This window comes from Colletotrichum acutatum (genome assembly GCF_030867785.1).
Source record: "Colletotrichum acutatum strain CBS 112980 chromosome Unknown BDZ83scaffold_1, whole genome shotgun sequence".
Lineage (NCBI taxonomy): Eukaryota > Fungi > Ascomycota > Sordariomycetes > Glomerellales > Glomerellaceae > Colletotrichum > Colletotrichum acutatum.
Window position 1 is genome coordinate 965,234 of NW_026848995.1, and position 27,781 is coordinate 993,014.

General features: G+C 52.7%; 8 protein-coding genes across 8 annotated transcripts; 3 read left to right on the forward strand and 5 right to left on the reverse strand.

Annotated features, from left to right (window-relative positions):
- Window positions 1-1,305: 1,305 nt before the first annotated feature.
- On the reverse strand, window positions 1,306-2,817 carry BDZ83DRAFT_10479 (uncharacterized protein). The gene is made up of 4 exons (XM_060501046.1): window positions 2,327-2,817; window positions 1,753-2,219; window positions 1,463-1,691; window positions 1,306-1,407 (listed from the first exon to the last, which is right to left on the reverse strand). The coding sequence occupies exons 1-4, from the start codon at window positions 2,521-2,523 to the stop codon at window positions 1,371-1,373; spliced, it is 930 nt and encodes a 309-aa protein (XP_060371984.1). The 5' UTR covers window positions 2,524-2,817; the 3' UTR covers window positions 1,306-1,370.
- Window positions 2,818-4,164: 1,347 nt separating this feature from the next.
- On the reverse strand, window positions 4,165-5,445 carry BDZ83DRAFT_564382 (Alpha/Beta hydrolase protein; the record flags this gene model as incomplete). Its single annotated transcript, XM_060503633.1, has 2 exons — window positions 4,165-4,865; window positions 4,962-5,445. 2 exons carry the CDS (start codon window positions 5,443-5,445, stop codon window positions 4,165-4,167), a joined length of 1,185 nt encoding a protein of 394 aa, XP_060371985.1.
- Window positions 5,446-7,125: 1,680 nt separating this feature from the next.
- Window positions 7,126-8,975, forward strand: BDZ83DRAFT_759582 (protein phosphatase 1 regulatory subunit SDS22; the record flags this gene model as incomplete). Its single annotated transcript, XM_060515145.1, has 3 exons — window positions 7,126-7,391; window positions 7,443-7,444; window positions 7,483-8,975. The coding sequence occupies 3 exons, from the start codon at window positions 7,126-7,128 to the stop codon at window positions 8,505-8,507; spliced, it is 1,293 nt and encodes a 430-aa protein (XP_060371986.1). The 3' UTR covers window positions 8,508-8,975.
- Window positions 8,971-10,574, reverse strand: BDZ83DRAFT_564495 (NAD(P)H-dependent D-xylose reductase xyl1; the record flags this gene model as incomplete). The annotated part of the gene is made up of 3 exons (XM_060503645.1): window positions 8,971-9,006; window positions 9,068-9,858; window positions 10,430-10,574. 3 exons carry the CDS (start codon window positions 10,572-10,574, stop codon window positions 8,971-8,973), a joined length of 972 nt encoding a protein of 323 aa, XP_060371987.1.
- A 2,186-nt stretch (window positions 10,575-12,760) lies between these two features.
- BDZ83DRAFT_10545 (kinase-like domain-containing protein) lies at window positions 12,761-15,869 on the forward strand. The gene is made up of 8 exons (XM_060501052.1): window positions 12,761-13,438; window positions 13,499-13,802; window positions 13,866-14,024; window positions 14,077-14,126; window positions 14,179-14,240; window positions 14,306-14,360; window positions 14,420-14,563; window positions 14,625-15,869. Exons 1-8 carry the CDS (start codon window positions 12,962-12,964, stop codon window positions 15,477-15,479), a joined length of 2,106 nt encoding a protein of 701 aa, XP_060371988.1. The 5' UTR covers window positions 12,761-12,961; the 3' UTR covers window positions 15,480-15,869.
- Window positions 15,870-18,132: 2,263 nt separating this feature from the next.
- On the reverse strand, window positions 18,133-19,747 carry BDZ83DRAFT_10597 (uncharacterized protein). The gene is made up of 2 exons (XM_060501054.1): window positions 19,001-19,747; window positions 18,133-18,947 (listed from the first exon to the last, which is right to left on the reverse strand). The coding sequence occupies exons 1-2, from the start codon at window positions 19,537-19,539 to the stop codon at window positions 18,275-18,277; spliced, it is 1,212 nt and encodes a 403-aa protein (XP_060371989.1). The 5' UTR covers window positions 19,540-19,747; the 3' UTR covers window positions 18,133-18,274.
- Window positions 19,748-21,383: 1,636 nt separating this feature from the next.
- On the reverse strand, window positions 21,384-24,037 carry BDZ83DRAFT_645888 (ABC transporter transmembrane region 2; the record flags this gene model as incomplete). Its single annotated transcript, XM_060509893.1, has 4 exons — window positions 21,384-21,733; window positions 21,784-22,237; window positions 22,290-23,345; window positions 23,408-24,037. The coding sequence occupies 4 exons, from the start codon at window positions 24,035-24,037 to the stop codon at window positions 21,384-21,386; spliced, it is 2,490 nt and encodes an 829-aa protein (XP_060371990.1).
- A 1,601-nt stretch (window positions 24,038-25,638) lies between these two features.
- Window positions 25,639-26,687, forward strand: BDZ83DRAFT_10627 (uncharacterized protein). The gene is made up of 2 exons (XM_060501055.1): window positions 25,639-26,404; window positions 26,462-26,687. Exons 1-2 carry the CDS (start codon window positions 25,725-25,727, stop codon window positions 26,652-26,654), a joined length of 873 nt encoding a protein of 290 aa, XP_060371991.1. The 5' UTR covers window positions 25,639-25,724; the 3' UTR covers window positions 26,655-26,687.
- The last annotated feature ends 1,094 nt before the right edge of the window (window positions 26,688-27,781 follow it).

Here is a 27,781-nt window from a genome sequence, read left to right on the forward strand (position 1 = left end):
CACCTCCCGTCCTTCCATTGAATAAAGTCCCTCACATGGCGACTTAATCACGGCACGAGTAGTGAGTACGGAACGATGACTGACGTCTCATCAACACACGCAGACGTACGACCGGCCTACCCAAGTAAGCGAAGAGGGGGTCCCTGATGCATGAACTTTAGTTTAAGTGCTTGCATTGGTAGCGTGATAAGGTAATTCAGGAGAAGCAAGGAGAAAAGCCGGGGTCTGAAAGTATGTGTGTGTGTATGTGTTCCCGAAGAGGGGTGGGTTGGGCTCGGAAGTGATGTGCGTGAATCGATGATAGTGTTGCTCAGAGTCAGCCTCAGTGATGCTAGCAATATGACTCACCGCTGGAAGAGGGGCAAAGTATCCAGAAACACGGCCGCTACGCTAGGCGAGCCTGGTCGCCGCGGCGGGCGGACCAGGAACCGGGACACTCTACCGGGGGGGGGGGGCGATGGATGGGGTTGAGATAGGCAGGGATAGTTTGCCTGGATCGGGGCCTGTGAATTCGGGTGCCTTGGGCATTCACGAGTATTCACATAGAACTTTTGCTCATGGTTGGAAACTTCGGTAGGTCGTGTTGGCTATGTTTCAGATCACAGGGTGGAGGAGGTTCGAGATAGCAGAATAAAGCTATTCAAATTACTCGTTGAATTTCGTGAACATCGCAACGACGAGATATCTTCGTTTCCATCGGAAACAAGACTCGAGATTCACAGCATCAACTCCTGTAGATTTTCAGAAACTAGAAAGCGAGTGTGAAGAATGATAATTTTACAGTTAATGATTTCGATCTCTTTCGATAAAGACGCAATCTGACCCAAATTTCCATCATCTCTTTTCTCGCTCTTTTCGCTCCACTACACCCAGAGCATCCGAGCATCTCTTTTCTCAGTCATCCCTATATGAATGATGAACAAGAGGTAGGTTTTCCTGTCTTCAAAGAAACCGCCTATCAACATTCTTCTTCTCTCATGTAGTCATCGTCTCGCCAAAAGTAAGAAATAAATGTACAAGGGTTTCTCGTGAGAAGTCAAAAAGTCGAACAAAAGATGCCAGAAAAATTGCAGAAATAATACAAAATGTTGTTCCCAAACGCCATAACCAGCCCGATCCAGTGGAATGGGGTTTCAAACGCCCTGATGTTTATGGTATTTTGCGGGTTTTGCGAGTCCAGCAGGCTTTATATCGCCCGTTCCAGCGACAGTCAGTGGGGGGATAAAGTGAGAAGTAGATGAGAAAGATGAAAGGCAAAGATTGCGTGAGAACGTAAAGTCATTAGTTATGATGAGCCGGGTATTCATTCGTCCTTGGCTGAGATGAGAAGATTTGAGGTGTAGGAAATGGGATGGGTGAGGATGTGCCCCTTAGAAACGGCCACCACGGGGCGTGCGAGGTGAGTTTCTATACAATGTATCAGTAAATAAGTGGTGATGTTCCAGTTTGAGGGATGACTTACACAGTAGAGATGTCATCGACGTGATTGCAAAGCGCGACAAAGAGGTCAAAGAAGAGCGGGGTGCCGCCGTTGTACATCTCCAGCTGCATCGTCCCGCTCCGCTTGAAGGTGCTTCGGCTGCGGATGATGAGGGCGAGGTAGTGCGCCCGCAGCTTCGAGTCGCTGTCGGGCGTGTTGGCGTAGGCGTACCGGGCAGACGCCAGGATGGTGCTGCACTGGATGCCGGATTCTATTAGACATCAGTTAGCAGGGTATTGCAAAAGTGACGAGGTAGAAGAGAAGAGACTTACGAAGACCCTGCTTCCTCAGTGAAACCCTCTTCAGCTCCTCGAGACCGTACTTCTCAGCAGCGCAGTAAATCACAGTGTCCTTGAGCAAATCGCCGTCGATGCCGTGGTGGTAGACGGTCGACTCAACGCCGCCGCGGCCATTTTCTCCGTTGCTGAGGGCCTCAATCTCCCACGAGTTGCGTCGCTTGTTGTGCACCAGGCGCGGGTAGTAGTCGCCCTTATAGAGATACTCCAGCACGGACGAGAAGATTTCGGGCTCCTCGTCTGGGAGGGCGATGCGCTTGGTCGGGGCGGCCGACGAGGAGGCAACGGAGGCCGGGGATCCGACGACGTCGGCGGGGCTGCCGTAAAGGTTGGCGCGGAGGGCGTTTTGGAAAAAGGGCGATGCGCAGAGGACGTCTTCGTGGGCGGCGAAGAGGCGCTGTTCTGTGCCGACGACGAGGGTTACAATTGCAGAGGTGAGGTTGCTGTTAATTGGTGAGGTTTTTGTTAGTATCTGGTCGCCTTTTTCTCTTTTGAAGCGACACGCATGGGGTTTGATAGAGGATACAGAGTAAACGTGTTGAAGACTTACTTGCTCATGGAAGTATCCTCGGTCGCGGTGCTCGTGGTTGTAGTTGCGGTCGTTGGTCTTCGGCTGTGGCGGGATTCATGGCGATGTTTCGAAACGCCGCTGGATTTGCTGAATGATGAGCTGGACTTGGATGCCTTGTGGCTCTTTGAGAAGCTCTTGTTCACGGTTTGTGGCGGTTCGTAGCGTCTGCTGAACATTTTGGCTGATGAATACTGGAATGGATGTGATCGAGTTTGCGGAGTCAAAGAGAGTTAAATGCGAATAGCAGATATCACACCTCGGATGCCTAAGGAACGTCGTCGGAGGGGGGGTTTCAAGTGATGGAAAAAGTAGGTGATGGATGGAATAATTGATTATCGATGACTATGGGATGGACCGAAAGATTGATTCTGATGGGAAAATGTGTTTGACCTACCTAAGGCGCCGTTTCCGAGATGTGTGGATATAGGAGAGAGAGAGAGAGAGAGAGAGAGAGAACTCCAGAGAAACTCATTGGGGATGGGCGATGGGATTTTAATATATACAGCCTGATTTCCTGGCACGGTCCCCCGAGATCCCTCCCCTACCTGAAGTACGTTGCAGTGATTGCCTTGCACCGGCTGCTTTTGAACAGGATGGCACCGAGACTCTGTGCCTGGGCGAGAGGGGGGCGGACTGATAAAAAAAAAGTGGTGAGAACGTCCTCATTGGACGCGTCTGGGGATTCAAGGGGAACGCGTCGGTGGGTCTGAGGGACACACGCCTTGGATGCGATATCACGTGCACGCCAGCAGGGTACTTCGCTGATGAGAAAGTGGGTGGTGTGCCGGGTTTCTGCTTGGCTGCCTCTGTGGTGGCACTGTTGGGAAGACTGGCGGACACTGGCTAGCACTGAGTACCAGGCCAAACCCGGTCCTAAAACCGCGCCATGTCCAAGCCATCCGCAGGGGGAACAACCTAACAAGCAGCCGAGTCCCCAAAAAGGGAGAGAGTGTGTGCAAGCTTGCGTTGGCTTTGGTGCAGTTCGTTCGGTGCTACTGTGCTCAAGTCAGGGGGGCTGGATGATTCCCTCGCTCCCGTCGACAGGTCACTCCGCCGTGACTCAATGGCCCAAAGAGTACCTCTGTCCGGGAGTTTGCGGGCTGCTGAGCACTTATCTGTGGTGCGCCGACGGTTCACACTTCACACGAACGCTGCCTAGGTGCCTGGAACAGTGGGCAAAAGCCAGAGATGATCCACGTTGAGGCGGCATGGCCGCGTCCAAGCTTCTATACCCATCACTTGGCCGGAATAAGAAATGTTAGGAGCAGACACTCAATCTAGCTTCACTGCCGTCGCACAAGGGGCGAATACTTTCAGTCAAGTTCTACGAATAGTTAAGAGATCAAAGGAATCCTCTGGTGGTACGAAGCATCAATTTGGAGACGAATTGAGATCACAGAGATCTAATGTATTGTTCGGCTCTATCTCGAAAGCCCGATGCTTAGAAAGAGGGCTTTCGGGATGGCGTAAATGGTGTTGGACCACAAGGGATCGTACCATGAACCAGGCTCGGTTTCCTGCAAAGAGAGGCAAGGCAATTTAACCCCTGACCATCACTCGCCTCTCTAATAAACCTTGCACCGGTTTGCCGGGGCCCGGGGAGCGGTTCCTAGCTTCCCAGTCCGAAATCCAAACCTAACTCGAACGCCGAGGGTTCTCTCGGCAATGCCATGGACTCATTCAATTCGCCAATCAGGTTTGTCCACTTCAGGATGACCAACATTTACAGCTCTGAAGTGTCACCGTGACAGCTTCGTGCGAACTCACTGCTTAGCTATCCGTAGACAGACCTCACTTGATGTCATTCTAAGTGTCCATCAGATTTTAGCAGCGACCTGCTCAATGCAGTCGACGACGGCTTTGCGTCCCTCTAGCCTGATGACGGCATCGTTGTGGAAGGCGCCCTGCACCGTCTTCTTCTCTACCTCGAGCCCGACCTCCTCGCAGCGCCGGACTAGCTTCGCGCCGTGCTCGGCCGGCACTAGCTCGTCCCTGCCAGCTTCCACGATCGTAATGCGAGGCCTCTCACATATCCTCGACCCGGACCAGTTCCCGGCGATCGTAGCTAGGTTCGTCCAGCTGTCCAGGTGATTCCGGAGAAACGGCCAGAGATGACGGTACGGCACCCATTTCTGTGGATACAGCGTCGCCAGCATGTCCTTGACGGACGTGAAAGGTGTCTCGAGGAGCAGCGACCGCAGTCGCAACGTGGGCGGGAACGCTTCCCACGCGGCGAGGTTCGTAGCGACCCCAGCGCCGATGCTCTGACCCCAGAGTATTACCTCCGGCATGGGCTGGTGCCCGCGGTCATTGTGCTCGCTGTGCACCCGCCCAATCCAGTGCAGAGCCGCCTGCGCGTCCAGGTTGATGCCCTTCTCGGAGGGACGACCCATCGACGTCCAGTACCCGCGGTAGCTTAGACACACGAACGTGTATCGCGCGGGCCGTTTGCTCTGCTGCAACGACTGCAGGACCCATGATAGGTCGGGCAACCGTGGGGGAATGGACGAGGCGTTTCCTGTTTTCCCCTGAGCATGAGCTTTTGATCGTTTGGAGAGGTACAAGGGGAAAAGCTATGCGCCAGCCAGGGTATGGGAACGGGGACGAGGCGGACCCTGAAAGTAGAGGATGTAGATGGACGGCACCGATAGAGTGTCGTCGAGCGACGTGGTCTTCCTCCCACCAGTCGATGTCGCCGAGGCCACGCAGAGGGCTAGATCCGTCCCATCGGCGGCGCGGATCCTCTTCTCCTCCCACTGTACACCCCAGCACTGCTTCGCATAGTCTTGGATGCGCTCCCTACGTGCATTGGGTGGCAGGCCAGGCATGTAAATGATCTTGTTCTGGAAGATGATCATTGCGAGACACTTTTGCGTCCATAGAGTGACCAAAAGGCCGGTAAAGACGAGCGGTGGTAGATAGAGCGCCTCAGCTTGGAAGTGCCGCTTGTGGATGAGGCAAAGGTGCGGCGTCAAAGGTAGCTTCGGCATCGACTGCCGCTGAGACGTGGCTCGCCATGGTGGCATGACGGGAAGTGCTTGAAGACGGCGAGGACTACGTAGAAGCTGCCCAATCGAGGATGCGCGGATAGCATGCATCACGGTTGCTCGCGAGACATGGAGGCGCGTGTCGGGCGTGGGTGGATGATGAGGTGTTGGGTTGAAGGTTACGGAACAAGACCCTGAGATGCGGAATACCTTAAACAGAAGCGTTAGGTACCCTGGAAAAGAGGGGCGGTTCCTGGCGGCTGCTGCTGATGCTGCTGCTGCTTGCGCAAAAATCCAAGATGGAGACGTTGGTTGGGAGTAGGTATCGTGGACTACTGTATAGAGAGACGGGTCATAGCATGGTGCGCATGTGGTCGTGTTCGAACGCGACTGGGTTCAAAATGGCCGGCATGCAGGCGGTCCTATTCCGTCCACAGAGCTTCGGAAGGAAGGTTCGAATTCGGCGTAGGCGGCAAACGAAGACGGACTTGTTAAGTACCAAGAGCGCAGGCCGGGGTCCAAGGATTCCAGCCCAATGGTCGGTGGTCTGCATTCGTCCATCAATTGCAACGGCCATTCTTCTCCCTTTGGGTCTTGTACCACAAGGTAGGCACTCGAGGAATGGACAATGGGCGGGCTTCCGCCATTGACACAAGGTGGGCGTGGTTTTGGGGTGTCCTGCTATGCGAAATGGAAATGGAATAGACATGTGCTGGGTCTGAGACAAGGTCGCTCTGTGACACACGGGCAGGCCAGACACATCTCAGCTTGACAGCCAAACAGTCTGCAACAATGGCTTTCTAGAGGGTGGTCTCGATCTATATGGCAAGACAGTCATTAAGCTGCTCTATCTACCTACTGCTCCAACATTTGTTCTCTTCAAGAGCATCATCATTTCATTCCACGGCGTGATTCTCGCCCTCTCGGTCCACCCAGCCTGGTACATGACCTTCCAGTGACAGATCCAGTGCCCCCGCCTTCACTGCTACTCGGCTAGGGTACTTTCTAGGGATATTGGGACGTCATACTCTAGCGCCAAACGGCCCTCGATGGATTGCTGGAACCAGCCCGCCAATCCTACACTCGTGAAATAAGGTCAGGTATCCAGTAGGACAAATGGAAAAGGCAGGAGAGAGGGATGAACCGTAAGGTACCTTACGTCGTGTAAAGTAGACGACAGGCCCAGCCATCTCGTCACTTCTCAAATTGAGAGACCTTACCTCATTGCAGGTGTTCCCAAACCCCCTGGGGCAGGGCATGTGCTGAGGTGTTCCCCTTCCCCCGCCCAGAATCGGCACCAATACGGGCACCAGGCAGTCGGGGAAGTCATCCACATGTGCGGTGTGTGTGAGTGTGAGTGTGAGAGCAAGCGGGCGTAACTAATAGATAAATATACAGTCGCCCTCGAAATTGAACATTGCCTTATTTTACGCCGCGAAATCGCACCTCCCTTCCTCTCCATACCACACCATATCCTAGCATGTGCAACACTGGATCTTGATTACCTATCGATCCCTCTGTAAACAACCCCTCTATTTCCACCTTGGTGCCCATTTCCTCCAGGTCCTCTGAACAACCATCCCACTTTCTTGATCAGATCTTCCCACCCCGCCCCGCCGAGAATTCACCGCCGACTTCAACAAACACCCTTCCCCCCCGTTTGCTCATTCTCATCCCGCCACTCCTGAAATTTCCAACATCACTCGGAGCCACGACCGAGCCAAGAAGCCTTATCTTTCAACAGCACCCACCACCGCAACAGCCCCGAACCGATATCGAATCCCGCCCACCATGCCCGGCCCCGTAGATCCCAGTACCCCGACAGAGAACTCGTCGCCGCGGCACTCCCCGCGCATCGAGCTCCCGGAAGAAGACGCCAGCGCCTCCCCCCGTACAGACGGCCAGACCAGCCCAGGCCTCAGGAACAGCAAAGGATGGGACGGCAAGCTCAGAGTCCAGCGCACCGCTGTCCTCGCCAACCCAGAGGTCCTCTCCGACCCTGAATCCGACGACGAGAACGTCCTTCCGGGCGAAGAATTACCAGCTGACGAAGGCAAGTCTTCATTACCTGGCGCGCTCACTGCGCTGAGCTACAAGTGCGAGGCGAGACGTGTTGTATAGAAACTAACATACCTACCCCTCCCACAGATCTTCTTGACGGCGAAGACCCAGAAACAGACGAACTCATCGTCTCCCACGCCCGCGTCTCCTCCATCCCCGCCCTCCGCCTCGAACGCTTCCAAAAGGTAGTCCGCCTCTGCCTCCGCCAAAACTCGATTCAGTCCATCGACGGCCTCGCCGCCCTCGCGCCCACCCTCGAGGACCTCGACTTCTACGACAACCTCATCTCCCACATCCGCGGCCTCGACGACCTCGTCAACCTCACTTCACTCGACCTTAGCTTCAACAAGATCAAGCACATCAAGCGCGTAAACCACCTGGCCAAGCTCAAAGAGCTCTTCCTCGTCGCCAACAAGATCTCCACAATCGAAAACCTCGAAGGGCTCGATGACCTCACCTCGCTCGAGCTCGGCTCCAACCGCATCCGCGTCCTCCAGAACCTCGATTCCCTGAAGAAACTTGAGGAGCTTTGGGTCGCCAAGAACAAAATCACCGAGCTCACGGGGCTTGGCGGCCTCTCCAACCTTCGCCTCCTCAGCATCCAGTCCAACCGCATCCGCGACTTAGCGCCCTTGGCCGAGGTGCCAGGCCTCGAGGAGCTTTACATCTCCCACAACGCCCTCACCTCCCTCGCCGGTATCGAAAAGAACGAGAAGCTGCGCGTGCTCGACATCTCCAACAACGCTGTCGCGAGCGTAAAGGGCCTCGCGCCCCTCAAGAACCTCGAGGAGCTCTGGGCCAGCTACAACCAGATTGGCGACTTCAACGAGGTCGAGAAGGAGCTCAAGGACAAGGAACACCTGACGACAGTCTACTTTGAGGGCAACCCGCTACAGCTTAGAGGACCCGCGGTGTATCGCAACAAAGTCCGTCTGGCGTTGCCCCAACTATCCCAGATCGACGCAAGTGAGTACATTAGGAAAAACACCCATTACTGCGGAAAATTGTTTGCTGACAAATCGTTCCAGCCTTTGTCAAGACATCATAATTTTCAGGCACAGCGTTCTAGCATGAGACTTACGAGGCTGGCGTGGCGTTACAAAGGCGTTTGATTAGAAGATCTGGGTGCGAGGGCAGACATCAATGGACATATAAGGGCCTTTCTTCACCACACGAGATATTTCTCGGCACACACGCACACTCATACGCACCCAGCTATGCAGTTTGGTGAGCAAGAGTGCATATTGCCTGGTGTGATGCATCGTTCATGGGCGGGCGGCTTTTTCTGACTTTGGGCGTGTAAACGCTGCATGTCGCGGGCGAGCGGGATTTCAATCTGGCTTGGTCATGGCTTTCGTTGTATTTAAGCGGCAGATCATAGTCTTGCCGGGAGAGAGAGGGTATCTAGATACAATCGACGTACGTTGTACGTGGTTTGACACTTGTTGGACAGATTTCCCACGTACACCGCCAGTTGCAGACTACCAAGAGGCCGCTCTCATAGGGGTGGTATGGGTAGTTATGAAGTGCGATAAATCAGGTATATGGATGGATGGGATATGAGATACGATCCATTTAGCCAAAGATCCAAAGCTTCTCAGTGGGGAAATACTGATAGATCTGTTAGCCGACAATCGTAACACACGAGCATCTCAGTGATGAATAAACTTACGTTCGCGGGCTGGTTGAAGCGGGTCTTCCTGTCAAGGGAGCTGATCTTGTCGATCTCAGACTGCTCAAGGTCGAAGTCGGTGACGGACAGGTTCTGGGCAAGGACGTGCTTGCGGCTGGTCTTAGGGATGACAGCAAGACCGCGCTGGGTAGCCCAGCGGAGAAGCACCTGGGAAGGCTCCTTGTTGTGCTTCTTGGCGATGGCCGTGACAGTCGGCTCCTCGAAGAGAGGGACAAAGTCGGTGGCGTGCTCCATGTTGAACTCCTTGAAGGAGGCAGGGCCGAACGAAGAGTAGGCGGTGACGGCAATGCCCTCGTTGGCAGCCAGCTTGATCAGGTCAGGCTGGACCAGGTAGGGGTGGTGCTCGATCTGCAGTGTAGCAGGAGGAATCTTGGCGTAGCGGAGGAGGTCGTAGAGGAGCTGGCCCTGGAAGTTGGAGACACCGATGCTCTTGGAGAGCTTGTGCTCGACGAGGCTCTCCATGGCGGTCCAGGTCTCCTGGATGGAGGCCTTGGAGGGGCGGATCTCGGACTTGCCATCGTAGTGCCAGCCGGGAGGGTATCTGACGGAGGGGTCGACGTACTCGAGGGCGACGGGGAAGTGGATGAGGTAGAGGTCGAAATAGTCGACACCCCAGTCGGCGAGCTGCTTCTTAACGATGGGCTCTACGCGCTCGCCATCGTGGAAAGTGTTCCAGAGCTTGGAAACAATGAAGAGCTCCTCACGCTTGACGAGACCCTCCTTGATGGCGCGGGCAACACCCTGGCCACACTCGACTTCATTACCGTAGTCTGGATAATTGACAACATCAGTGACATGTTCTTCTTGTGGCAGTATTGCTTGTCATGGCGAATCAAAGTGTGTATGAATTGATTTGTCCGTGTATAATTCGGGGAATGCGGGAGTGTAGCCCCGAGTGTAAGTGGACAGCATTGGTAAGGACATTGAGGGGAGTGACGAGTGACAGGGCAGGTCGGGGGGGGGGGGGTGCGAATCCCGGCTGAAGTGCAGGGGTGGCTGCGGAGAGCTTTCCGGGTGAAGTTGTAGCGCATGGGGGAAAATCCCCATCGGTGCTCTGCAGAAATTCGCACCGATCATCCATAGTGGGGTTGAGGAGGGGTAGTTGGCTACGCGGGAAGAATTATGGAGGGGGAGAAATGAAGCATACCACCAACACCAGCATCAATGGCAGCGCGCAACGCGGTTTGTCCAAGAGAAACCTGTCCAATTGCTTCTTTGTTGCCACGCAGTTGCCGCCTGCCACTGAAGCTGGATTGGTTGTGCAGCAGTATTCTCCCTCTTGTTCTTGGTCTCACCACACCATTGACAGTGTATGCTCGTGCTTGTGGGTTGTTCACTTACCGCAGGCGCCGTCAAACAGACGGTATCCAGCCTTGATGGCCTCGTAGACGGTGTCGGCGGCAATGTCGTTGTCAACCTTCCACAGACCGAAGCCCACTTGGGGCATTTCAAAGCCGCTGTTCAGCTTGATGTTGGGGACGGCCATGATGGATGATAGCTGCCGTTCTTCTGGGGAGTAGAGTAGGACGACGAAAACAGGTTCGAGGGTATCAAGGTCAACGAAGCGTGGCAGAAGTTCAGAGAAAGAAGAGGAGAGGGAGAGAAGGGGAATGCGGACGGCGCTCGAGGTCAGGAAGAGGGACAATGTACGTATTTATAACCATGGTACGTCAGGTGCTCTGAGACGCGGTTGCCAGGCAATGTAGAACATTCGTCTGGCCGGGAAGGCAAGCTTGCTGAATCCTAGGGTAAGTAGACCAGTTCCGACTTCCTGGCTTTCCTCTGCCCGCGTCGATAGCCTCCACCTGTCCCCGGCCGGCTGCATGCTTTCAGACACCCCATGGTGCCGTCACCATACAGATTTGGGGCGACATCTAGGGCTCAAGAGGCTGGCGGGGTGAAAAGGGACCGATAGGATAAAAAGTGACACACAGATCGCCTTCCCCAGAGCCAACCAAACCAGCCAGGGGGTCCCCGCCGGAGGATAGAAAGCTAGCTGGTCGTTCCGAGCCCGTGACACGTCGACATTGGACGATGTGAAATATCCATAAGTGTAGTGGCTGGGTAATGTTACGGGCAGGAAGAGGCACCTCAGACGGAGAGGCGCGCGTGGATAAGCCGGCCGGGCTTCATGTGGAGATTGGGGGCTGCTACAGAATGACACGCGCCCATTTGTGCGTTTAAATCAGCCTGTGAGGACTTGAGCTACGGTCGACCCAGGAGACTTCCATTGGGGTAAATTGGAGTTCAAGCTTCCCGCTGCTGGCTGTCAAGGTCAGGGTCCCAGTTTGCAAAGTTTCGCGGGATGGAAGCCAAGATGCATGGGAATTGTGATTTTGGCAGCCCTTCCTTTGGGTTGGTCGAGGGCGGCTTTCCTGCTCTGCCACTGGTTCCCTTTGCCTCTACCTACTGAGGAACTGCGGCCAGCTGACGCTGTGCCTCCCTGTCACTCATATTAGTTCAGGATTACCGTATTGTGACAGATTTTCCGCAAGTGTCACTGTCCCCTCAGGTGTGCCTGTGTTCTGAATGAAAGGAGCTGCTTCTTCTCCTTCTTGATTCTCGCTTTCTCTTTCCATCGCAAGCGTAAGTATCCGCCTGTTCCTGGCCTGGACCTTCTCAACGAGCATCGCTGCTTACCCCAAAGGCCCGCACAAGGTGCTATTGTGGAGAATTGATTTCGCCGAGACCCGTTTTATTTTGCATTTAGCCTGAATGCTGTTCGGCGCGGCTAATTGGCTTCTCTTCTTCCATCGTCAACGGCTTGCTGGACTTCTATCCGCAGAATTTCACCAGCAGACCTTCACCCGCAGAGCCCGGCAGAGAAAACGTCTGTATGCTCCCGAGTTCCGATTAATCAACGCTACTGAGTACTACACAGCGCCTAGTACAGGCCGTCGCTCCCTCAATTGCTAACCACACCAATCATACATCTTCTTGGCCGCCACTCAGATGCCAGATCTCTGGGCTGCACGGTGGCTGGAGTCAGATAACACTACTTCACTACCTACTTCACACCAGCCTCGATCCGAATCTTCACGCGGAATGTCGCACATCCCGTTACCTCATTCAGTGCACCCTCGGTCCATTTGCCGGAGCGCTTCGTATCCACGTGGGTGGGCGCGTGGGGTCATTCTGGACCTGAGACCCTCTCTGCACCTCACTTCATCCGGGTGGATCCCACCATGAGATGAATCTGAGCCTCATCCCGCTGCTCTCTTGTCGACAGAACTGCATTTGCACCCGAAATGACCAAACAGAAGGCTCCACAATTTCTTGCTTTCAACTGTGACTATGTTCTCCCAAACCTTTGTCGATATCGTGGCCAGAATAAACAAGGAGTTTTACAATGGCCTTTGTCTCGTGGCCTCGATCGAGTGCCCGCGTCCAGATTGTTCTCTGACTTGGAAAGACTGGCAAAGCGGTATTGTTCGTTCTGCTAATAAATTTCTTGCGCGCCAGCGAAGACATAATTAACTAAGGGCTTTCAAACACTTTATTTCAAGTGACAGGGCATCTTAAGGCATTGACTGCTACGAAGAATGGCGCGCTCTCAAAGCCATCGCAAGTATGCGGTACACATTGTTCTCGAAGACAACCACTGGAATCACCTTGTTTCTTGCCTGCGTACCAGTCCTCCATTGAACGAATTATGAAGAAACCTTCGAGGGAAAACACATACATATACAATCGACTGTCACTGGCATATGAATTAAGAAAAAATGGAGACATATTCATCAAACACATCAGCATCATCATTCACACTTCCAACTTCTCAAGATTGAAGCAAATGGGCAGGCACCATCGCGAAACTATATTCAATCAAGCATCATCAGTGTGTCACAGAATCCTATTCATCAGGTCCAGGCAGCCATGAACAATAACGGCCCTCACCTTCCCCAGGCCGCGCAGCAGGCCCTGAGTCAAGCATGGGTAGAGAAGCAAAGGAGAATTAAGTTGGTGAATAGGATCACAGCAAGAATGGGTGCCGAGAGGGGTGAGCAATATCTCCAATACGACATCAACGGCAACGTCCGTCCTTATCGTTTCGGGTTTCCAACCCTACCCCCTTCCGACCCAAGGATCCATGGACCCAGTGTGAAGTACGCTTCCCGCTACTTCGACTCGACCCATCTGGATGAGGCCCAAGCCAAATACGGGGGTCAAAAGCATCCCAAGGGCTACAACATCCGTCTGAAACGTATTTTAGGGGCAGGGGGCTACGGGTTCGCAGCTCACATCACACACAAGAACCCCAAAACGGGCTTCAATACTGACTGCGTGATCAAGATTGAAAAGTCTCGTCACCATGGCAATTCGGCGCTGGCACGAGAGGAGAAAGCTCTCTGGGCAAGTGCTTCCCCGCTCTGGATGGTGCAGTCTTTTGAGTATCTTTCTAACGTGTTGCAGAAATTCGTAGGAGCACAACATATCCTGCAGATATCGGATATCACTCGAGAAATCCAAGCACAAAGGGCTGCTGACCTGACTGAGTACCAGAACAGCCACCCCCCTCCCCCAGCTGGGGCCAGGTTACCCGACCCAGAGATCCAAGACAAGAATTGGAGTCTCAAGAACTTTGAAAAACAACCCATTCGCAACTTTGTCATTCTCGAGAACGCCAATCTCGGTGACCTAGGCTTGTGGCTCAGCAAGTCTAGCCGTCTTGAAAAGCGTTGGCCTCAGAGAGCCATCTGGATGCTCTTCCAAAGTCGTAAGTCTATGAAACATTCTGCCTGATGACCTTTGGATAGTGTTATTGATTCTGTTCTGATAGTCGTTCTCGGTCTGGTTGGTATGGGTTACCCTCTGAGGGAACATTACGAAGCTTCGCATCCAGATTGGGAGTATCAGAAGCCAATTGACGAGGTATTTCCCGATGACCCAAAAGTCGAACTCCAAGAAACCGTGCACTTCGATCTTGACCCCAGAAATGGTAAGTCTATTGAGAACTCTGACTTTTGGGAACAAGGTGCTAACTTGCGCAGTTCTTTTGGCGAATAGATCCATGTTTCACGGCAACTTCCCGACTTTCAAGGTACATATAACCTCTCACTCATTTTCAAGAAGGTCGTACTAACAGTTTTCAGATTGCGGACTTCGGATTAACCGAGTTCTTCAGCGAGTACGAGAATTACCCCGGACACTTCAAGTAAGTTAATGCTCAAAGGACTGCTATGAGCTTGACGTAACTAATTTTTCTTTTTCTACCAACAGCAAGGAGTTTTTCTGGCACTGTCGTATTAGAGGAAAGCCCGTTTACTACGCACCCGTAAGTCACCCGTCACGTTGCGTGTATTCCGATCGCTTTTACTAATATGCACTGTCTAGGAACAATTTACCAGCGAGTGGGATCATGTGAATGACCTCATCGATGATGACGGCATCAATCACTTCCTGGCCAATGATGGAACGAAGCCGCCAGTTGCTGGCAACTACGGGATGCATACAAACATCTACCAGGTGGGCACCATTGTACGTTGACCGCTCTGACCTCCATTCTACCGTGTTATCCGAGACTAACAAGCTTCAACAGATCTGGTGCGCCATCACTCTCTGCTCATTCCAACAGGCTGCCATTCGTGTCCCTTACAGTGACGCTTGGGGACGAGACATCACCACCTACGGAGGCGCCCTGCAGAGTGCACAATTCAACAACGTTGATCCCGAGCTCACAGATCTGGTACAGAGATGCATGGCCCATAACCCCTCCGATCGCCCGAATCTGAGAGAGCTAGTCGCCACGATCAGCAATCGTCTCGCCAGGAATGACCTGGAGTCGGACGATGCTCTGGCCGCGTGGTCCCGGGACTTCTTCACAACCCCTCGTGTTCCCGGTGACGAACCCCCTCGAGTCAAGCGTGAACGCGAGGACGAAGGGGACGACGCGGAAGGCGATGCTGGAAGGGGCGCATCCCGGCGTGCGGTCGACGATGGCAATGGCCACCCCGTTGCACTGGACGTCCAGAGGGTGCAAGCGTGGCAACAAGGGGTCCTCGACGAGCCGCTGCTCCTCGACGTTTTCCAGCCACCGGTCCAGCCTCAGTCTGCACAGGGAGACAATATTCTTGGGCAATCATCTAACAACCGTCACGTCGTCGCCCCAGGCTACCCGGCTCTATCTCCGATGCCCATGATCAAGGAGGAACCTTCGGCGGCTGCACCTGTATTCGTCGGCCTCAACAACCAGTACAATCAACCTGCCGCCGTCAACCCGCCAGGCGGCTTCGACGCAAGACTCCACGGGGCGCAGCAGACGCAGTGGCAACAGCAGATGCCAGCCATGCAGCCCAACAACGTCGTCAATAACAACTACATGTTCAACTATGCCGCGCCCAATCCCATGATAAAGAACCCCAACCTAGAAGCTCAAGCAGGTCTAGCGGCGTAACGTCAGGCGCAGGCAATCCGGGGCGCAGGAGGAATTCCATGGAACGCGTATGCCCCGCCAGGTGAGCCCTTTCTTCATCAGCCAGTGCCAAATGTTCAACCCCCTCCGCCTGGAGCTATACAGCCTCAGTTTGCGCCGTCCGCTGATCCTAACCCATACGCCCAAGTCTGGCGTTTCAATTCTGTTCACCAGCAGCCTGCAGATCCTGCACCATATGCTCAAGTCGGGCGACTGGGTCTCACGCGGCAGGAGCAGCAGGAGCAGCAACAGTGGCAGCAACAGTGGCGACAGCGGCAGCAACAGCAAGAGCAACAGTGGTAGCAAGAGCAACAGTAACAGCAGTAGAATCGGTACATCCAGGAACCTGGCCCTTCTAGGCAGCCTCAAATGCAGATGCAGTCTCTTCTCCAGGATGCTCAGGAACACGACATTGGAGGTAACGACATGGATATCTTTGACGAGTTTGTCAATGACCCCGATGCCATGGACCAGAATTGAGTCCATGGAGCAGTGAGCTTGTGAGTTATAGTCGTCTGGTTTTGTCATTTCTCCCGCCTTTCATGAAGAACTGTAACGGATCTAGAGTAGTGAATGGCGCATGGCTTGAATGAAGATCAGAGGCGGTTGGTGCCGTCTTTGGTCTATAGGTAGGTACATGAATTTTTCAAAGAAGATTCGGGATTGAGAAATGGTATATAAAGAATGTTTCTTCACGAGGTGAACTGTTGGCTTATATGTTGTTAGATTTACAATTGCTTTTGGGGCCCTTGGCTTTGCTTGAAGCAGGCGTCTGGTGTTAGACAGTTGACATAAACAAAACGATACATATATGCATGCCATTTTGTAAAAGAAGGAACGTTGTTGCAATAAGATCACATCTCGTGTGTTCTCGGGAATATCTCATAATAAGGCTCTGTGGGTGGTTGATGACCCGAGCCATCGCCATCACCATGAACCCATGCATACTCTACCCTTATACTAAGCTATATATACTTGGGCTGGTTCATAGCAACTGGTGAGAGGATACCTTGCTCGGCGATCTTCTGCCAGGCGCTTCAACCATCGGCAGTCACCTCTAGGGACCTCTTATGTCTTCTCTCACTTGTCGCCACCCTTTGTGAACTGAATAAAACGATTACATCCAGTCAGGGTATAGCGACAGTCCAACGAAGGGAGCTCATCATCGGGGATCGGCGGGCCTCTCTGTTATTACACGCAGTCCTAATGCCATATATATGAGAGAACTGAGCAGGAAAGTCGAGAAGCTCAGGACCAGGGTCAGGGACAAGGGGGGAGTTCTGGTAGTTCTAGGGGTCATCGGCAGGGTCTCCCTCAGAGCTCGACTCAGAATCGTAGGAGAGTCGAAGAGGTTGACCTGGTTCAGCTGTCGGAAGGGTCCACGTCGACAAGGTCACCAATCGCGATTGGTAAGCAAGTTTCCTCGGTCCGAATGCTCACTCAAGTTCAAGTAATTCGCCCCTCTTAATGACGCTTTAACGTTCACGTATTCATCAACGGATACGGTGTTCGTGAAAGGAATTAATGAATAGAGAGGTGAAATTTTAGAGATAGACGACGTGATGTCAAACGCTACCTTTATAGTAAGATGGGGCAGGTATCGACAAGGCTCTCTTGCTACATTGGAGTACTACTGGGCAGACAGTCAAAGCTTTGGCTTGTGGGAAGAGACTACTGTCTGGCCGTAATCCTGCACTCATATTAAATAGGTGCCAGTTACTCATTCAGGTCCCACTTCCTTTGCCTAAGCGCCCAAAACAGGAAGGGACCGAGTTCAATGTACATAGTATATTAACTGAGTTACCGGGATATTTAACGTCCCAATGCATCGAGCTGTAACGTAGCAAGTGCAGCCGAGCCAATTCTTCGATGATCCTCGACGAGACCACACCTGCTGGTGCAATTCAGGCTTGCTGATGGAAGCCTCCTTTAAGCCGTTCTCGATTGCCTTCTGTACTCTTCTCATAAAGGGAATTCGAATACCGCAGTCCGTGGCTTCGCTTGGCCCGTGACGTATTCGTGATGGGCGAGGTAGCTGACGAGCAGGGGCTAAGAATAAGGTGGTGAAGAGAATCTATGTGGACGTGAGCATTGGATAGATTGAAAACGCACACCCACGGGCTCCTCATACGCATGGTTTAATTAATGAATTGTCGTGGACGGGTACACCACAGATAGCTACCAGAATAACGTAGCAGAGGTCATGCTCCGGGTCAAGCTTTGGCGGCTTCTTTAGGCACAAACACGTTGATGGGCTCCCTTTATACTAAAGATATTTTGCTCGAAACCTAGCCACTTATCAAAGGACTCGCTAGACCAGACGACAAGGCCATGTTTTGGACGTTGTCCTCTGGCTTAGGCTTTGACAACTTCTCAAGGATTAAACGCCCATGAGCTCGATCTTTTACCAAAAGCTTCCCCCCCATAGCCAGGTGAAGGTGATCATGGTCGTGTTATCACGACATCTCAGGCTTCGTCCTGCGCATCAGGCTTTGGCAACATCTTCAGGTCTAACACATTGATGGGCTCAGGATGCGTTGTAGCATTCCAGCCTGTGGGTATGAGATAGATGAAAGTATGCGCGGTCTTTTCATCACGGGATAATGAAAGAAATTGTAACACAAAAGAGATGTATCTTCCAATATTGGGTATCTTTTCAAAAGTCTAGCAGTAATGCCTATGCCATCCAAAACTCCTCTTGCTATGTACATCTCACAAAATGCAAAACCCAAACGCCGAAGCCCATGTAATCTTCAATGCAAAAGTACCGAATTTTCTTATGCCTGCCAATCTCTCCTCGCCTTCTGTTGCGAAGTCAGGTCGTAGTTGGCATATCTGCACTTACACTGCTCCTTCCCCGCCGCGACCGTGACAGCGTTGCCAGCTTTATCCTGGCACTCTGGGCCCCCTTTCTTGACCTGCACGATTTCTACTTGGCCGGGCCACGGTCCCCACTTGACGTTTCCATCAGTGCTTGTCGCGTTCGCCCCAGACGCAACAGTCCCGAGCGGCGTGGTCGTGTTGCGTCTCGTCCAGAGAGTTGCGCGGAAGGCCGTGTCGGAGAAAGTACAGGTCGCAGCGCGTCCGTCTTCGGTGATTGCCTCGGACGGGACCACGGTCCTTGGGAGGGAGAAATTGAAGATGAGACGCTCGTTGAGTGTGTTTCCTTCGAGCAGTACCATTGTCTGGTTTGTGAACTGCGGGGCAAAGGGGTTCGAGGAGGACGAGACCTGGTAGGTATAGGAGTTCTTCGGGGAGATTGTCCAGAAGAAGGATGCGAGAGAGTCGTTTGCGGATTGAGAGTAGTTTTGGTATGGGTAGCAGCGCCACGTCGATGGGTTGGCGGTGCACCCAGTATTGGACTCTAACAGAGCCGTGTTGAAGGCGAAAGAGCCAGATGGAAATAGGGTGGTTGAGTTCGTGGTGGTATCAGACGTTGTTGGAGGAGGTCTTGAGAAGTGTTAGTGGTGGTGCAAGTAGGTAAGAGATGAGAGATTACATACGGACTGCGCATTCCAACAGTCAGACCAGCCGACAAACCAACAATCAGACCAATTCCAAGAATAAGGGCAACTATCATGCGGTATCTGTTACCGCGGCGAGCGATCCAGGGTCCCTTCTTGCCCTTCTCCGCGGCTGATGATGGCCCTACAGGCGTAGTGATGGGAAGGAGCCGAGACTTGTCCTTGAGAGAATTCCTTGGAGAAAGCCTGGGTGTGGATGTGCCCGAGCTCGGACGGCTGCCATAGCTGCCTGCGCTGAGTAGGCTGCGCGTGCTCAGAGTGCTAAGGGTACTGTCGCGAGACGAGCTGCGAGAATAGGCCGGGGGAGGGTAGGACGGATGCGAGTTGATAGCTCGTGGTACTGGCGAGCGGCCGTAGTATTTCGGTTTCGTGCTGCGGCATGGCGGTGGTGGAGGAAGGGCAGCCATGTTTGGGTGTGTGACGGCGGGGAGTGAGTCGTCTTCAGCAATGACAGGCATGCGGCCAACGGATGAGAATGTGGTGCGGCTTGAGCCCGGAGAGAAGGGTGACTTGGGCATCTTGTCGTCGGGTCTAGATTATACGGCGATGATGTAGTTGGTTTCGATGTGCGACAGATTGTCTGTTGTTATGCAGGACTGGCAGTCGACGTAAGATTACTCTCAAGTCGCTGAAATGGGTGTACAACAACGAAATTATTGTAATGGCGTTACTCTCTGTCTCTTTTGCCTTGGCGTTGTCGAGTGCAGATGGCGTCCAATCTCAATTATGTAAAGTGGGCGTAAAGAGTGATATGAGTCGTGATTCTTAAGACAGAATGGGAGTCCACGGACTCGAGACTACCAAATTTCAAGAAACCGGGCTGATGAAATGTAAAGACGGACGCGGCTCACTGCACCAAGGATCTGGGTTTGTCAGGCAGTGCTGTCGAGATCTAGAGTGCTGGTGCCCGTTGAACGATCTCAGACATGCGGCTTCATATAAGACTCCAGAATGCCGGAAAAGTCGGCTTTCGAGAGTATCGCGTGGCAGCAGTCCTCGTTTGTTTTTCTCTGGCTGGCGATTCAGCTAACGTCCAAGGAACAAAGGATGTCGGACGGTTTACGGGGTGATGGTCAACGACCATGAACCGAGTCCCGGCAGACAAAGAACTGGTGCGGAGAGGGGGAACAAGAGCAAAGGATGCTACGTTTGAGAATTTGTGCCTTGAAAAGCTCGATTTAACAAGAAATGGAAGCCCACCCGTTTGTCGCAGTGTAAGCCACTCCTTGGCTCCGGACGATGAACGTCTTCGTCTAGATTCCCCCGAAAGGGGTCCTAATTCGTCGCATGGCAATTCCGAAGGGCTGAGCACACAACATGTGGGATCAAGGTGCACGATGCGTGGCAATCCCATGTACTTGCATTTCAGCTGGGTTCTGGTCCTTGCCCGTCTGGAAGCGTTTGCAGTCCGACGTGCTGCTCTGTGATCGACAACAGGAACGGCTTCTTTCCGAGCAAGGATCGCGGGCGCGATGTCACAGGGGTTCTCGATCTGGCAGGCTTTGGTGGAATGTCAGCGACGGTGGCCAGGCGGGTATGTTGATTTTCTCATCGACAATCCGATGCTAAGCAGTAGCGAACAAAACGGGGTGGTCGGGAAGCTGCACACATGCCGCCATGCTTTCACGGTTTGATGGAACGGCTGTAGAGAACAATGGGGTGGAGAGGAGTCGTCGACGTCGAGAATATCCTTTGGAAGTCCAGCTCGCGGCGGCCCAGCAAATAGTCTCGATGATAGCGTCAGTCTGGTCGAGCCATCATTGGTGGTTGGCGCCAGACTAAGACACCGCTAACCACTTCTAGCCATGGAAGACAAGGAAACTCACAAGAAGTTGTCAGGAACCACTCGACGGCGTCAAGCCACCAAAACTTAAGCCCAGGTGCCAGAAGGGGATGGGTAAACAGCACCAGAGCACCTCTGACCAGAGCCAGATTTTTTCGGGACCCTGATCTGTCAGCGTGGGTTTGTAGAAGTAGTGGTTTGAAAGCTCCAATCGACTGATAATTCAAGCCATCTATCCATAATATACAGTAGATTGAAATGTGGGAGTAGAAAATGCCGTGGGGGGCGGATAAAGAGGCTCAAAAAGATAGGAACCGAAATGGCGATCTGCGTCGTGTGCAGATGTGCAGATTGCGCAGTGACGAGAAACACCGTCGAATGAGGGGCACATGTAGAAAACTAGGATCGGTATTCAAGCCACTAATATCGAAGTTTCTATGAACAGGTTACAGATACTGGTATGATGGCTCTTACTCTTGTTCAACAATGACGCAAATCAACCTTCCCTCCCACATGTCCAGGTACTCCGTATATCCTATGTCGTATCCGTACAAAGCAGTGCAGATGAATCTTCCTACTTCAGGCATCACCCAAAATCTCTTGCGTTGAAGACAGCGACGCCGTCTCCTTGCCCTTTCCCTTGGAGGAGTCGCTCTCACTCTCGGCATAGGAAGGAGGATCCAGCTCGTCTCCGCCAGCCACCCACACCTTGGAAAGCTCTTCCTCGATTTCCTGGCGTCTTGCCTTCCAATTCTCGACCTGCTCAAGGCGTTCACGAAGGTCCTGGAGCTCCTTCTCGACCTGCATCTTCTCATGTTCTGTTCCGATTCTTTCAAACTCCCACTCATCGCCACGTTCTCCGCCTCCGAGAATGAGGTTGTACGTGTGATACTTTTTGAGCGATGCGCGTGTAGAAATGGTGATGAGAGCTGTGTCATGTCAGAAAATCTCTAGGACAAAGAATGATTTTTCAACTTACTGATTCCTTTCTCCTTGCACACTTCGTAGAGCAGGCCCTCGACATCTTGAGACACAGCGCTAGTACCCTCGTCAAGGATGGCGAATTGAGGCTCATGGTACAATACGCGGGCGAAACCCATGCGCTGTTTCTCTCCACCGCTAAGAACATCTTTCCATTCTTTACGGGTGTCCCAACCACCTTCACGATCGGGTAGGTAGCCAAGACGGGCATCCTCCAAAATGCGCTTCAAGTCGTCTTCAGACTTCCTCTTCTCGCGCATATCGTGATGCCCGTCAGGATAGATGACCTGGTCGCGCAACGTACCGATGCTGAGATAGGGTCGTTGCGGCAAGAACATGATGCCATCCTGACCAATATCCTTCGGACGACTGACGAGTCCTCTGTAGACTGGCCAAAGGCCAGCAAGAATGCGGGCAATAGACGTCTTACCGACACCGTTAGGGCCAGAGATCTAAGCGCGTCAGTACAATCTTTCCTCCGCTCTTAGAGAACTGATGACTCACCAGAAGATGCTCTCCTCGCCTGACAACCATTGAGAGGGAATCCATCAGCTCCTCACCACCGTTGGGCCATAATGATGGAGCAACGACAGGCACGTTCTCAAACCGAACACCGTCGAAACCCTTCTGGATGGTTCCCTGAACATCCGAAAGGGAGTAGAGTTCGTTTTGTTGTCCTCGCAAGAAATAAGCATCGGCGTGAACACGATGCAGAGTCGAAATCAAGGTGTAGACTCGGCTGGTGTAGCCGGCAAGCTCGGAGAGATCCTTGATGGAGTACATCATCCTTCCGCCAGCATCCGCAAGTGAAAGCATGAGACGCTTGTTCGTAATGAACTCCTTCATGCGCCCGCGCTCCCTGCTTCCCTTTGCAGCGTTTTCGGCCAGCTCAGCAGCGCCGCCCAGACCTCCCCATGCTGGAAGGAATACTGGTAATGAGGATAGAAGGTAGCCGTATGCACTCCAACTGTACTTGAGTATGAAATCCTCAAGCATGTTGTACCGAATCTTGAGCATGTAGATGCCCTCCATCCAATTCTTCAGAGACTTGAACTCCTTGTTGAGGAAAGTCTTTTCCATGTCGGCACCTCCGTAAAACGCGATCTCCTCGGCATTGGCGATTAGTCGTGCATGCAGCCCCCTAAAGTCTCCCTCCTTGCGGCCCTCAACTGCCTTTAGTTTGCCAAAAGGAGGCGAGAGCCGGCGCAGAATGCTTGCTGTTAGGAAGTAGTTGCTCAACAAGCCCGTTAGAGCCAGTGGGCCCAAAGAGCGGAATAGCTGGTAGTTGAAGACGCAAAGATCTACAAAGGGTTTGCCGAGTGATGAGTAGAGGTTCGCAGCGGCAGCACAGAATAGTGTCAAATCTTGCGTGATAAATTGATCCGCGCCCTGGCCGACGCCCCCATCCAGATTGGAAAGCTTATAGTAGTTGAGGTTGTTGTTCAGGTATAGATCGTGGATGTACCGAGTAAGGCGGGTTCTAAAGGCAATGGACACCTTGGATTCGAGGAATTTGATCATCGCATTCGTGTATGACGCAAAACCGCCGAGACCACACCACTTTGAAATTCATTAGCATTGGTTGAGGGCGTAATGGCTGGAGGCTTTGAAACACTACTCACCTTGACTAGTCCCCAGAGGAATGCCTTCCCTTGTCCAGCAACCAGATCCCGCACAATCTCACCGTCAAGTCGAGCGACCACGAGGGAAAGGTAGGTGCGAAGCATCAAGAAAACGCTGTGACTCAAAAGCAGCCCAGCTTCTTTACTCGACCATCTCGGGATCATGATACTCATGAGGCTGAGGAACTGATGTAGGAATGCCAGGTTCAAGCCCGGCTTCGTCTGCGCTGAGGGAACGGTTCCGTCGCCGAGGCCAGATACCCGCGGAGGGTTGAGGAAGAGCCGGCGATGCGCCTCAAAGGTCAGCGGCTTTGTGGTCTGAATGACAACCTTGGAGGTTCCATCCTTGTATGGGACGTAAATCGTACGTGATCCATCCTTATTGTGCAGCCACGAGTTCGTACGGACAAGTTTGCGGCCCTGTTCCTTTTCCTCACGCCTTTGCCTCCACCAGCGTCTGCCTCCAGCCGCGCTGAGGACTATGGATGCGGCGAGGGCAAGTGTTCCGAGCAGTCGGGTCGTACGAGAAGTACTTCGGAGGCGATTGCGAATCAGTGTCGTATACTTCTCGAAGAAGGCGGCGAGAGCCTCCTCTGCGGCCGACTGGCGGAGTGTCGATTGTTCTGCCATGGCAATGGCAGTAGGAAGTGAAGATTGTCTTTCAAGACTTGCGACGTCCGCAGGCTCGCCACAATCAAGGTGCTACTACAGATGCGCAGCCATCACAGGGCGAAAACGAATGAGAGGTGCGAGCTGAGAGGTGCTAGGCTAAAGGAACGCGATTGATGCTCTGTCTCGTGATCGCTGTTGAACCGTTCTGGCTTTGTGTCTATGATGATCGTGAGGTGGTGAGGTAGTTCGAAATGGCTCAAGAAAAGCACGTGGTCGCATTAGCAGGCTGAGTCGTTTGTTGTTGGAGAAGCGGCGAGTTTGGGGAGCAGACGCTGGCTCGTGATCGCATTACGACATGTGAATGCCGGCGGGCAGTGGAGTTCCGAGGCACCCAGCACCCGAAGCGGTGGATAACTTGGGGAAAGCTGCGGGCGGACAGGTTCACGCTCCTCGGGGCTCTCCAGAGTCTCCACTAAGAATGGGGATCGTGCCGCTGAGAGCCCGAGACACCTGGGCCTGTGAGTGGTTGATTCCGGCGAGAATGACACTAACCTTATAGGATCTGGAGGGATGGAGCCAATGACATACCAGACGATAAACCCCAGCTTCTCGTCACATGATGCACCTTTTGAACTCGAACTTGAGGGGTCTGGGGTAGGTACCGTTGTACCTTGGCAGCTTGGGTACCTTGGCTGCGCTTGGTTGTATGGTTGATAAACCTGAGTTTCGACGAGGCATTCTTCTATGCGATGAATTTGAACCGTGCCAAGCTGCGATATAGCTGGAAAAATTCAAGACTATAGACTAGACTAGCAGTACTGGCGAGAACGGCGATTTCTATTTGTCCTGGTTTCCCAAGTTACCTGGATACAGACGTGTCGAGTTTCTGGGGAGGGGACCGTGGTCTGGGAAAGCAAGCCTGCATTGATTCCTCTCTTGATCTGTTTACAGGGCACCGCACGCAGCATCACTTCCTGCCTCTTACTCCACCCATCGCCTGGCAGGCACTCCCTCTTTGCATACACTCCAGACTTTTGAAGTAGGCAATAAAGGGACAGACGGCTGCCTCGAGGGCCCTGGCAATGGTAGTCAGTCCCTACCTTCCTGAAGCAATGACCAAATGGTCTGTTTTGGCAGGACAAAACGCATTATTGCCGTAACTCAAGTCGACTAACGTTACCTGGTAAAACAACATTCTATCATCACAAGATAGCTCCCTCCAGCCATTGATTTTCACATACAGGCTTGATTATACCGGCTTAATCAAGGGCATCGTCGAAACGAACTATATCAAGCCTCGACATAAACAACTTTAGCAAGCCCGCACATGCGCAATACGTGTGCAACGACATGGAGAACCGACGATTCCCAGAGAACTGTACATGTTTTCTGGAGCGCGACATCGCCAACAAGATCTTGTCCAAAGCGGAGCAAGCCGATGTCGTTCAGACCATCCAGCGCTTGTATAATGCTGGAGCCCCCCTCTTCGACAGAACACACATCCTCTACCTTGAAGAAGCGATCCGGGGAAGATATGAACACGTGAACTTGGGCGGGATGGACGGAAGCGCGTCTGTTTCGGCGGCTGATTGGAATTCCTAGGGGGAACAGTAGGCCAAACCACAACACGTCTGCAGCATCATGAGTAACTAACTCCACGAATGCCAGATACGAGCCAAGAATCGGCTTCCGTACCATCCAAAAGATGATCAATGGAGTTCCTCCCGATGGCCGAATGCGCACCTGGGGAGCCTTCAGCGCCTATCGTGTCGCCTGTTTCCCTAGACACACGGCACCATTTTCTCAAGACTTCTTGTCGAAAAGCCATCAACTGTGGGCATTGTATCAAGACCTATGGAAGCAAAGTCCAACCTGTTTAACCCTTATGTTACTGTTGGACCGGCTACCGCCACACATTCAAGTAACAAAGATTGTATGCTTTGGTCTTGGCGCGCTCTTGCCAAATGTCTGTCGGACGTGTCAGGACTGCCAGCGTAGTCCTGATTGCCAGGCACATAGGTCAATAAGGTCGAGGACTTTTACACAACATGCCGCTGCTGTCAGCATGATGCAAAAGTTGCGTCAGCAAACTCCCCATCTAGCATTCTACTCACAGGAGCCAGAATATTCTCCAGAATGCAGAGTTATTTTAAATCAAATGGGCATCCGTGTTCTTGATGGACACAGGGGTTTCCTCGAAGTTGACGACAAGACACTTGTTTTTTCGATCAAACCGGCCGTTCCCGTCAAGCAAATCATCACTGAGTTGGCAAGGCCAGCGATGATAATCTGGGATGCTTTGGGTGGTGATGAGAGGAACGATGATGAAAGGGACCCAGACAAGTGGCAGTTGCTGACTCAAAATAGTAGTCGATTGTGGCACAGGTAAGTTTGATCAACAACTGCATTGAAATTTCGAGGAAAGCTGATTGATTTTCTTAGTCCCTTTGGAGTCGACCCTGATTCATCACGGACGAGGAAAATGTTGGGCGAGGAATACGTCGCGTGTCCGTTTCTCGGAGACAGGCTGAACTTTGGACAGCTCGATATCCATATACGACGGTCAGCCATTGACATACTGGGTGGTAATGCTCCCCAGACGCCCTCCTCCGAGATTTCATCTGCTCTACCTTGAGTGAACGACGCTCGTCGAAGCATAAAAGAAGCACCGCAGCGAGTGCGGCTCACTGAGGGAGGCTTTTATAAGAGGAAACTTAGGAATAGAGTGCCTGTAACAGCTCGAAGACGGTGAGAGGAGAAGAAGTTGGCTCTTGGTGGGTTAGACTGGTGGTTGTTGTCGATACAGCACGGTATCATTGTACACTTAGACTTTGAGTGGAGGAATGGCTTTGGGCTGAGTAGCCAAGAACAGAAGATATCAACACCCTCCACTGGACTTTCCAACTTCATGTTGTTGTTCGTCAGCGTGAGGGCTGTGCGGTTGGTGGGACAAGTGAATGGAGTAGCAGAATGTCGGCTGCGGAGTCCTTGGGGAAAGTTGGGGATTGTGCTCAAATCACCATTCCGCAACTGCCCATTATCGTGCATGAGCTTTCGGTACCATGCTATAGGAACGCTAGCTTTCCTTGCTGAAAAGAGAATCACCAAGTAGCAGTGCAAGTATTCCGAAAGGGAAAACAAACCATCAACGTCCGTGGGCCTTTCCTCTGTAATTCCTGGCGTGCGTGTCTTATCGAGACGATTGTCAACTGTGTCAATTGGAACTTGGCTCAGCCGTTCTCTGCACAATGACATAATAGAAGCGGGAGGCATTGAACGAAAAAAAGCAAGTTCGTTCCCGTGGGTAGACAGTCTCCTTGGGACTCAAGTAAGGGACACACATATACACTTGCGGCCAGTCAATATGGGTTGCCATGTTTCATTCGAATAATTAAAGTCGAAGAGACAGCAGTGTATCCGTACCTAACACCCTGCCGGGAAAAGATGTAAGAAGGTTAAAATGCCCGTCTGCAGACTGCCAGACACACACGGGGAGTCCACGAAAGGAGGAGGCTCACCCCCCGCACAATACCTCGAGAGCATTTTGCATTGAATGGCAAGTTTACTCGTACAACCGGCGGCACGGCAATGGTGGGGCCCACACACCGTCCCGAAGCCGCCGGCGTTGGTGCACCACCCCCATGAGCCTCCGCCACACGAGCCTCTTTTTGGTTCAGGTATGTTCAGCTTGTTTGCTCCGGAAGAGGCTTGCCTATGTGCCTGTGTGTCTTGGAGTACCTCGAGTATGCAGGTAGGTACGAT

Coding starts and splice junctions, on each gene's coding strand:
- BDZ83DRAFT_10479 (XM_060501046.1), bottom strand. CDS start 2,523: ATGTTCAGCAGACGCTACGAACCGCCACAAACCGTGAACAAGAGCTTC. Junction 1,692..1,752: donor ACTGAGGAAGCAGGGTCTTC/GTAAGTCTCTTC, acceptor GATGTCTAATAG/AATCCGGCATCCAGTGCAGC. Junction 1,408..1,462: donor GTCGATGACATCTCTACTGT/GTAAGTCATCCC, acceptor TACATTGTATAG/AAACTCACCTCGCACGCCCC.
- BDZ83DRAFT_10545 (XM_060501052.1), top strand. CDS start 12,962: ATGAACAATAACGGCCCTCACCTTCCCCAGGCCGCGCAGCAGGCCCTG. Junction 13,803..13,865: donor CTGGATGCTCTTCCAAAGTC/GTAAGTCTATGA, acceptor CTGTTCTGATAG/TCGTTCTCGGTCTGGTTGGT. Junction 14,564..14,624: donor TCTACCAGGTGGGCACCATT/GTACGTTGACCG, acceptor AAGCTTCAACAG/ATCTGGTGCGCCATCACTCT.
- BDZ83DRAFT_10597 (XM_060501054.1), bottom strand. CDS start 19,539: ATGCCCAAGTCACCCTTCTCTCCGGGCTCAAGCCGCACCACATTCTCA. Junction 18,948..19,000: donor ACTGTTGGAATGCGCAGTCC/GTATGTAATCTC, acceptor ACACTTCTCAAG/ACCTCCTCCAACAACGTCTG.
- BDZ83DRAFT_10627 (XM_060501055.1), top strand. CDS start 25,725: ATGATCAATGGAGTTCCTCCCGATGGCCGAATGCGCACCTGGGGAGCC. Junction 26,405..26,461: donor AGTAGTCGATTGTGGCACAG/GTAAGTTTGATC, acceptor TGATTTTCTTAG/TCCCTTTGGAGTCGACCCTG.